The sequence below is a fragment of the Solenopsis invicta genome, unplaced genomic scaffold, assembly GCF_016802725.1.
Source record: "Solenopsis invicta isolate M01_SB unplaced genomic scaffold, UNIL_Sinv_3.0 scaffold_202, whole genome shotgun sequence".
NCBI lineage: Eukaryota > Metazoa > Arthropoda > Insecta > Hymenoptera > Formicidae > Solenopsis > Solenopsis invicta.
The window spans coordinates 21,435-32,646 of NW_024105252.1; the positions used below are offsets into that span (position 1 = coordinate 21,435).

At 28.6% G+C, this 11,212-nt stretch overlaps 1 protein-coding gene across 2 annotated transcripts; it reads right to left on the reverse strand.

Annotated features, from left to right (window-relative positions):
* Positions 1 to 519: 519 nt before the first annotated feature.
* On the reverse strand, positions 520 to 10,164 carry LOC120359869. 2 transcript variants are annotated; one of them, XM_039459294.1, is made up of 2 exons: positions 10,011 to 10,164; positions 520 to 801 (listed from the first exon to the last, which is right to left on the reverse strand). In XM_039459294.1, the coding sequence occupies exons 1-2, from the start codon at positions 10,130 to 10,132 to the stop codon at positions 648 to 650; spliced, it is 276 nt and encodes a 91-aa protein (XP_039315228.1). In that variant the 5' UTR covers positions 10,133 to 10,164; the 3' UTR covers positions 520 to 647. The 2 variants fall into 2 exon arrangements, with proteins under 2 accessions (XP_039315228.1, XP_039315227.1); XM_039459293.1 differs by lacking the exon at positions 520 to 801 and adding an exon at positions 7,721 to 8,634.
* Between the last annotated feature and the right edge of the window lie 1,048 nt (positions 10,165 to 11,212).

The following is an 11,212-nucleotide window of genomic DNA, read 5'->3' on the forward strand; positions in this document are numbered from 1 at the left end:
ATCTAACGTCACATACTCTTATTTTGCCGTCAATATGACGACGTGGCTGTAACATATGGACGGCATTTTCGGGTTTTTCACGACGAATTTAAATGATGTCTATTGGTCATTTTATGACCAAAATTTGTCGTCATTTTTACATTATTTTGCTACTTGAGATATGATGTAAAATAAGCGTCAATTTCAGTTTTTTTACAGTTTTTTGGTTAAGGGGACTCAACTTTAATTTAATTTTAAATGATTCAATTTTTAATTTCAATTCATTATTTTCGAAACACATAAATTTCAATTTATCAACTTTTTTCCCCAAGTTAAAAATTTATTTAGATAAAAAAAATTGCAAAAGAAAAAATACATTCTCTCATAACAACAATGTTTCTTTGTTATTATATATAATGTCAATTTACAAATAAAATATTAAATTTTTTTAATAATCTACGTTATAATTATTTTAATTATAATCTAATTTTCTCTTAAATCTTGCAAATTTCTAATTTAATATGAATTTCAAAATTAATTTTTAATTTAATAATAAGTTAATTTAATCTTAACATAATTCTAAATTGAGTCAGATTCTTGTTCATGTAACTGATTTAATTTTAGAAAATATTAACTTTAATTTAAATAAACGTATTGACTTACCTTATTTAACAAAGATCCTTGATGGGACAGGCAAATCGTCCGCGACACGGCACAGCTGGCTGTTTGATGCGCACTAAAGGCGCGTTGTACCCACGGGAGCGTTGAGAGCTCATCGCGCTTTCCGGAGAAGCGAAATCGCCCAGGCCCGTCTGAGTCACTCTGATTGTGAAACACACAAGTGTGTTAGTTTCGCACACGTTCAAATTTTCCTAGCACGTTTTAGCTCGGCGCAATTTTTGGTCGTCTGTTAACGCTTTTGGCATTATCTTTGCGCACACTTTCCGCATGTGTAGATTGTTCGTAACAGTTTCATGAACGATAGTTTTTGGTTTGTCTAATAACTGTGACACTAAATGGACACTCAATCGACGGTCTTTGATGACGGTGATTATTAGATATACATCAAAAACTAAAAACTATCCTTCATGAGATTGTTACGGACAATCTACACATGCGGAAGGTGTGCGCAAAGATGGTGCCGAAAATGCTAACCGACGGTCAAAAATTGCATCGTGTTAAAACGAGCCAGGAAAATTTGTACATGTGCGAAGCTGACCCTAACTTTTTAGACAACGGGACCCATAAAAAGTAAGCATTTTGGAACAATTGAGGGGATCAAAGCAGCTTGCACCGCGGCTTTAAAGGACATTCCGGAGACGGTCTACCGTGACGCATTCGATGCCTGAAAAATTCGCTGGAGCCGATGTGTCAACTCAAGAGGTTCCTACTTTGAAGTATTTTGATATGTTGTACCAAAAAGATCAATAAATTCTTTGTAAAAAGATCACTGACATTACTTTCCGGACAAACCATGTACGTGTGCACATTATATGAGATTTTTCGACTATCTATAAAATGTAAATTATTATTAAGACACTACAACATTAAATTCTTTACTCAGGTTACCCTCATGTTTTTGAGTTACATTTCATTGAAGCTTTGGAGTTCTATGATTGTATAAAATAGAAAAAAAATTTTTAAATAAAAATTTCTTATAAAAATATGTTTTATATATTGTTGGAAAAAAATTTAGGAGTCAAACTTGAAGAAAATATATACGTAATTTTTTCGAAGATTTTTTTTATTGAATGAAAGTTTTAATGTCCTGTATAACATAGCCAAAATTTTGGATTTAATGTTTTGTACGTTTTACTTACCGTTTACACTTTTCTTCAGTTTCTCTGATCAGATTCCAGCAGTAATCAGTCAATATGTTATTGACTTCTTTATGAAACCTTTCTTTACTTTTTAGATGCTTGATGAAAATGTTTATCACTCCTAGCACCAAAGTTCTGTGGAAAGAAATTAAGATGTGAGTGCTGAAAATATACTTTTAGAGAATTTGCAACTTTTGTAATACAAAGTGCATCTAACCTTTCTTTAAACATAATCTCATAATTTGGATATCGGGAATTCCCAATGAAACTTATTATATAACTGTTTTTAAGGCTGTTTATGCTCTTTTTTTATCGTTAAAAAACGAATCAAACTTGAGCATGGATGATAGCCTTAAAAATGGTTATAAGTTTTCTTGAGAATTCCCGGTCTTCAAATTATGAGATTATGGTTAAAGAAATAGTACATGTATTTCATAGTATAAAAAGGTGCGATGTCTCTTAAAGTATATTTTCTGAACTTACATCTTAATTTCTTTCCATAAAACTTAAGCACTGTGAGTGATAAACGTTTTCATCAAGACAAAAAAAATAGAAAAACGTTTCATGGAAGTCAATAATATATTGACTAATTACTACTGAAATTTGATAAGAAAAATTGAAGATGAGTGTATTGGCAAACAAAACGTACAAAACATTAAGTCCAGATTTTTGGATGTAATACAAAAAATTTAAGCCTTTTATAAAAAAAATATTCCCAAAATATTGCGTATAATATTTTTCAAGTTTTGTACTCCTCTAAATACCCTTCCAACAATATATATGTCCCATTTTAATATATTACTCCAAAAACTTTTTTATATTTAATTGTAGAAAAAAATGTTTTAGACAATTTATTTGGTATAAAGGAGGACACATGATTCGGATGTGAGTCATGTCGTTGATGTTGTTTTTAAGAAATTTTATAATCAACCAATTTCTTAAATGCAACTTGATTTTTTCCTTGAGATAAAAGTAGATTTCGTCAAGACGTTTTCAAAGCACTCTAATAAAGCTCTTTTTCGTTAAAAATTTCCTGAGATATTTTTGTCATAATATTTTTAATACAAAATATGAAACATCTCGTAAAGTATTCACTTTTTGATGACTTTACCTTGATATTTTTATATGTAAAATAATAAAAAAAATTAATTATAAAAAAACTGAAAAAATTATTTTGAAAAATCGATTGCATTTTGTAGACGTATTTCATTTTGCAAAATTACAAATGTAAAAATTATTATTCGACTTTTTTCATTATTCTATGTGTAAGAGTATTAAAGTAAAGTTATCAAAAAGTTATGCTTTACAAGATATAGAATTAGTCCAAATAATTCTCTGACTACCATACTAAAAATCCACTTTTGTCATCCCTGTTATCACCCATACTTGATTTTTTAAAGGAATAAAACTATCCTCAAAAGAAGTTTTGGCTGAATTTCTGGAAAACAGATAGAGATAAGAAAAAATGTTTTGAATGAAAGTTGTTTGTCTAGAAATTCTGCATAAAAAGGGTTTCTTTTACTTTTTTCGTAGGATTCACTCTTTGGCCGGAAACTGCGTCTGAAGAAAGGTAATTTTTAAAAATAAAGGGAATTTCCTCTTAAGGAACTATTATCACAAAAATAAGTGTCAATATATTTTAAAATATAATTGTAGAAAGGTGTTAGTTATCTTAAGTATTGCAAACTGTGACTACACCGCATGTGATATTTGAAGTATCTTGATATAAAATACCTAAAGGAACTAGAAATTGACAACTATTCCTTAAGAAGAAATTCCTTATATTTTTAAAAATTATCTTTCTTGAGGCACGGTTTCCGGCCAAAGAGTGAAAATTTTTCTATGAAAGATTTCCTACGAAAAAAATAAAAGAAACCTTTTTTGTGCATAATTTCTAGACAAACAACTGTTATTTGAAACATTTTTTCGTATCTTTATTTGTTTTCCAGAAATTGAGCAAAAACTTCTTTTAGGGGCAGTTTTACTCCTTTAAAAAATTAAGAAACAGAATTGGAGGGGATAGATTTTTAGTACGATGGTCAGAATCATTCGGACTAATTCTATTTAAAATACCACTATTATCAAAGAAGTTTTAACATCCTTTTTTGTGTTTGTACTTGGATAATATTGGGAATTTGGCCACATTTGACTCCCTGTATCTCCAAAACTAAGCCTGTGCTCAACTTTAATTTCTTTTTACATTAATGTCGCATCATGTAGCATTGTTTGGCATACAATTTGATTAGAATTTCAAGGGCTACCAAAATAAACTAAAAATGTCCGATTTTGGAGTCACTCTTTGTTGTACTGTGTAATTGTGTAATTGTAGAGAAATATTCAGAAAAAGCGTATTCTTCTATACTTTTCTATATTTTTATAAACCACAATAAAAATTATACGTTTTAAGATATTTTTCCATTTTAATTCATTGAAATAAAAAATTATATACCGTATTAATATCTATTATGATTTAATCGATCTAAACAACTTTATTTTATCTATAGTTTAACATATATTGCCGTGTGCAATCATGCCAAAGCACAAGCAATATAGTCACAAGTATCGGCGAACAATTTCGCAGCATGCAGTAAGAGAAATAAGAAATAATCTACAAGCTCACAAAAGCGAAATGGTATATTTGGTCGAAAATTACGACAACCACTTTCTGGAAGTAAATAATGATCAAACAGACTCTATCTCGGAAACCGCACCAGATGAAATAATCCAAGAGATTGTGCAAGAGAAAATTATCCCGGAAATCATACAGGAAGCAATAGTCGAAGACCAAATTATATCGCCCGACGAATACGATAGTGATTCTTTGTCGGAATCAGACAATGAACATAATAGTATAAATATTGATCGATTGCAAAAAAATCTGGTCAAGTGGAGCCATGATAATAAGATCTGTAGATCTGCTGTGACCAGTCTATTGAAAGTTTTAAAAATAGAAAAGGCTATGCAATCCTTTCCATGAGACTCACGAACATTCTTAAGAACTCCAAGAAAGGCAGAAAGTATACCAATGAAACACGGTCGATATACTCATTTTGGTATTACCAAAAGCCTACATCACATTATAGAAACAAATGGTACCGGTACATGTATACCTGAAGAAATTCGTTTATCCATTAACATAGATGGACTACCTCTTACCAAAAGTTCAAAGAGTCAATTATGGCCAATTCTTGGAAGTTTTAGAAATTTTCAAAACAAAACGCCATTTCTCATTGGCGTTTTTCATGGATATCAAAAGCCTCCAGCTGCTGCAGTATTTTTAAAAAATTTTATTGAAGAAGCAGTAGGCCTTATAGAAAATGGCTATATCCATGATGGTATTAAAATTTATTATTGATTGTTTCATATGTGATGCTCCTGCGAGAGCGTATATTTGTTGTATTAAAAACCACGGAGGATATTATGCATGTAGTAAGTGTGAAACCAAAGGCATGTATAATAAGGGAAAAGTGGTATATCCAAAAATAAACGCTCGGCGTTAACCGAACATCACTTTCCAAATTGAAGAAAATGTGATTTTGAGTACATAACATTCTTATTAAAACAATTATTAATATTTAATTTAAGCAAATTTTAAGTATACGTACATTATGTTCAAATTTTAATACGTTTGTTCTATGTCAGATATGTTGTGGGATAAAATGGAAAATTTAAGTAAAGAAGTTCATGAAATTAAAATTGAAAGCAAACAACAATATAATAAGTGTATGTCAAAAATGAAGGAACTAATTGCAATCTTAAAAGAGAAATTCCCAAATAACGAGATCGAAAACGAAAACAGTGACTTAATATTGCTCATTGTTGCCCGATTTCCCATTATTATCTATAGAAGAATTTTGGGAATTTTGGGAATTTAATAATAGATTAAAAACGATGAAGCAATTCGTAAATTACTTGTAAGTATTATTACTTATTGTACACTTTATATCTTCTACACTTTTTTTACGTATATAATTTTTCACCGGCTGAAATAGTTCTATGAAATCAAGAACATGTACTTTCTTCATATTTAAATAATACTATTTGAATATTTTTGACAGAAGCAAACTATTATGCAAATAGGTGGTGATACAAGCCAAAAAATAATCTCCAATATCTTGACACATACAATGGCATATGAATTAGGACACAAAATGTCTTGGACCGGTGCCAAAGGATCGATTGCTATCAAAGATACTCTGTTTATTCACATTATAATTAGTGAGTAATTAATATATGTTTTTACATTAAAACAGTTTGATATATGCTAACATGATTATCATGAGGGATATAATAATGCGTGCATCTTTGTAATAACATATTAAGAACAATGTACCACTGAAGAAGAGTAAACAATACTTAATTTCTATCTATTTTTACACGTACGCAAGTTGTCTTGCGGGAATGTGATATACAAGCGTTTTTCTGTGCTTATTGGTATTACCGGATTTTTTATTTTTATATATTTTTATATCTGTGCATATTATTATTTCTTACTATGTATGTTTGCATATATTTTTATTGTTATTATATTTCTTTGTATTATTATTTTGCGCGTATATATATATTTTTTGTGTAATATATTTTTTATTAGCTTGTGTCGCGTATTAATAACTCCTATTCGCGTGTACGTGTATCTTCTTTCGGTCTCTTCTTATCGTAAAGTTCACATCGCTGTGTTTTTTGTTTACCGTGTACGCTGAACAACGTATCGCTGAAGAAGAGTAAAGAATACTAATGTAATGCTTTTAAGAATGCTTTTAATTATTTGAGAAAGTTATTATAGTTTATGTATCCTTCGTATATACATGAATGTATGCTTTTTGGTACTTACAACCAGGGAATGGAAAGTTACTTTTTAAAAATAACTTGTTATTGTTACTCGTTACCGAATCAAAAAAGTAACTAATTATACCGTTATTCGTTAGTGACTCAAAATTAACTCGTGAACGTTACCGTTACATAGATAGTAACGATTCGTTACTTTGATGTTACTTTTTTAATTTTAAAATAAAATTAGATTATGTTTAAAAATTTTTATATAATTCTAAACTTACAGTTCTTAAAATAAATAATACTACAAAAATTATATAGAATTTTCCGAATAAGATTCATATAGAATTTGTTAAATATAAACTACATACATTTTTTATTGATATTTTTAATAGAAAGTTAAATAATTACGTCACAAAGGTTTGACTTTTATCTGAAAGTTTTACTTTGTAATGTAATGTAAAAATTAAATCATGAAAATGTTTTACTTTATATAGTATTACATTTTTATCGGTATTAATTTACTATTTACTTTAAACAAAAGTTGACATATGTAAAGTTCGTTTTTATACTAATACAATTCTGTGATTGGTTTATTTTACAACTATTCATCAAAACGATTTTAAATATAATATAACAACGAACTATGAATATTGATTGAATAATGAAGATTAAAAATTATATTATAAATTAAAAAGTAACGATGAAAGTAACTATTAAATTCGTTACCGTTACTAGACTGTAGCTACGTTACCGTTACAGTTACAAAAAATAAAAATTAACGCTGTTACTAATTTGTTACCAAAAAAAAGTAACTATAACGGTAATGCCGTTACAAATAACTCGTTACTTCCAATCCCTGCTTACAACATATGAGAAATTTCAATTTTTTGATAGGCTTTTGTGAACATTTTATATATTTATGTATACAATAAATGCAATTTTCTATTTTTATTGATTTCATATTATTACTTAATCTTTTTATAGGTGTAGTTAATGCCAAAGGTAATGGAAAGATTAATAGTATCGCAGAGATTAAGAAACACATTACAAGATGGTTTCAACACGCTGGTGATAAGATGCGATATTACTTAAAAAAACAAGCCAACATTCTATAACATATGATTAATATTTTTATATACAGATTTTTATTTTTTTTTGTTTATTGTACAGTGTTACTGTTATGTGATAAGATGCGGTATTACTAAAAAAAAGCACAATAACTATGACATGACTAATATTTTTATATAATATTTTTATATATTTTTATATATGTGTGTGTTTTTTTGTTTATTGTGCAATGTTACTGTGATGTACGTACTGTTATTTATTATACGATAGTACAATAAGTATTTCAAAAAATGGCAATAATTCTGACTGAGTAATATTTTAAGATATAGTCATTTTTATTTTTAGTTCATTGTGCAATATTAATTTTATACGCTATATTTATATGTGAAAGTTCAATTATGTATTTATAAAAACCGAGTCAATAATTCTAAGTAACATTTTGATATATAAATATATTTTTAGTTTATCCAGTTTATTGATTTAAAATATGTATAATGAATTCTATTAAAATTATATTTACGACAAAATTTATTATCTCTTTAATTTAATGCAAATTCCTTATACAAATTAATTATGACGTGACAAAAAAAATATTAATGTCGTTAAGTACTATAAGGAAAAAACTATAATAAGTAATTACTACTAAAATAATTACGTACGTCTATATAATATAAGTGATTATTATGAACTAACAGTTTTATTGTCTTACAAATAGTTTTTTTGCGTCCAAAACGTGTTTTATATTTGATGTATGCTTAGGTTTAGGTTCTATTATAAATTGGTGTAGTAAAGTTTAAATAAGCCGGTAGACCATGGGATGATTACAATCGAATGCGAGGAGAATAATTGACTATTGTTAAAGTCCCTATCTGATCTCGCACTGATGCTTTTCGATACGCGCGTTACCATCCCGTGCGCCCTCTCTCTATCGCCGTGACCCGTGCGCGAGTCTTGAGAGTGCCGTAGTTCATGTTCTTCATCTCTTGACCTCTGTCTGAAATCGCAACGTGTCTGTCATACAATAAAGTCTCTGTACCGTGTGATTAAACACCTTCTGATTATTTCCGAAGACCTTAACCTGCCGTAATAACTATAATGGTTGATTAACTTTTTAAGATTTAATTACTGCATTATCAAGGCTGGGCAAAAAGTACTTCAAGTACAAAATACAAAATATTGACAATCTTAATATTTAAATTATAAAATACAAAATATTGGAAATCTTTTGATTTGAAATACAAAGTACAACTTATATTTTGTATTTTAAATCAATATTGCCAGTATTTTGTATTGTAATTCAAATACTAATATAAGTATACTAATATTTTGAACTGTGTATTTGAAATACACCCAGCCCTACAAAATATCTTCAAGGCGTCTTTTAAAGATATCTTAAAGAGATCTAAAAGATATCTTCAAGACATCTTTAAAATATCATAAAGATATCTTAAAGATGTCTTAAAGATGTCTTAAAGATATCTTTAAGATGTCTTTAAGATATCGTTAAAATGTCTGAAAGATATCTTTAAGATATCTTAAAGATATCTTCAAGATGTTTTTAAGATATCGTAAAGAAGTCTTAAAGATATTTTCAAGATATCGAAAAGATGTCTAAAACTGTTGCGTAAGACTTCTAAAAGACTTCTAAGAGATATCTTTACGACAATTATTAAGATATCTTACAAGACATGCAAGACATCTTTAAGAAGTCTTTAAGATGTCTTTTTGTCTATATGGGATCATGAAATCTGCATTACACAATATTTGATTCGTCAATGATCGGTAACGAAAAAGTAGTAATACAAGCTATATTATGGAAGACTTTTGTGTTTATTTTACAATAAAGATATATGATATTACGATATGGAACACGCGATTAAACTTAGGCGTAGTTGTATTTACAAAATATAAAATAAGTATATTACGTTCGTCACAACGGTTCTTAACGTCGAATAATAATTTTTAAATTTTACAATCCTAATAACTAGATCACTACGTACAGCACAGAAAATTGCAGCAATATTCCAGCAATGTTGCAATGTTGTAATACTACGGAGACATTGCAGAAACATAAATTAACAATATGCCTGCAATATATCAGGAATATGACATTAATATTCCGTAAACATTGCAATATTATAATTTTTTAAGTATAAAGTAATAGCAATAAAAAGCCAAAGCAGAATATTTGCGTATAAAGTAAAAACAGTAAAAGTAATATAACTTTCTCGAATGAAAAAATTTTTAATTCTAAACAATATTTATATATTAAATATTAAAACCCAAATGAATTTATACTTAAAAATGTTATCACAAAAGTGTAATTTTTGCTAGTTAAATAAAAAATTACTTTGAATTTAAAGTACTTACGAGTACTTCACAATATTCAAATTGATTATTGCGCCCGTGCCTCTAAGGGTTGTCACTGCACACCGAAATAACACACCGTGCGAACGTGCGGCTTCAACGCGGGTGCGTTTCTTTATGCGCATTCTTCATACGCGCTTTCACATTAAAGAATGGCGAGGGGTTGAAGGGGGGGGGGAAGAAGGTAGTTGATTTATTTATCTGTTTTCGTCCAATACTTTGTTCAAGATTATCTTTACTATTATATACACTCTTAATACCATAAACATAATATGAATGTATACTCTGTGTAAAAAAATATCCGGAATTATTAATTGAAACACAGAAAAATTAATTTATCTATCAAAATTTATTTTGTCGCCTTTAAAGTAAGCTCCATCGAGTGCAACACACCACCGCTTGACCCAATCCTCGTTCGTTGGTTGATTGAGCTTCAGCTTCTTTAGCGAATTTTTTTTTTTATGGTCTCAATTGACTCAAAACGCCTTCCTCGAAATGGTAATTTTAGCTTCGGGAATAGGAAAAAGTTACACGGGGGCTATATCAATACGGTGTATATGAGTATAGTGCTTGGTCGATGACATTCGTTGAGCCAAAAACTCTTGTACACGTGTATTTCTAGACTAAAATAAACGTGAAAATAAATGTGACTTTTGTGAAGCAGGAAAGCGCGACACAGATATAGAGATTAAAATAAATGAAATATAAATTATTTAGATGATTATTTATATTAAAAGTATTTTAAAGATTTTAATTAAAAATTAAATGTATAATAAATTGTGCTATACAAATATATATTTGTATAGCATTTATTTCAATTAACTATCAGTCAAAACCTTACACATTTTTATGTATCATATGAGAGTAATTATTAATCATTTATATTACTAATCAGTTAAATCCCTACCTATTTTAAATTATTTTCATTTGGTATTTTTATTTATTAATTTTTAGTAACTAGTCATTTAAAAACACCTTTAAAATACTTTTTGAATAGTAAAAAATAACACAAGTAAAATTTGCGCCGAACACGTTATGACATGTCTTTTTCAACATTTACCGTGACTTAAAGTACGGAAATCCTAAGATTCACCAAGTGAATGGTGGTAAAAGTTTGAAATAAACGATGATCACAGAACTGTTCGGACTTTTACCATTAAGGGTTGGTAAATCTTAAGTTTTACTGGAAAATCTTAGGATTTACC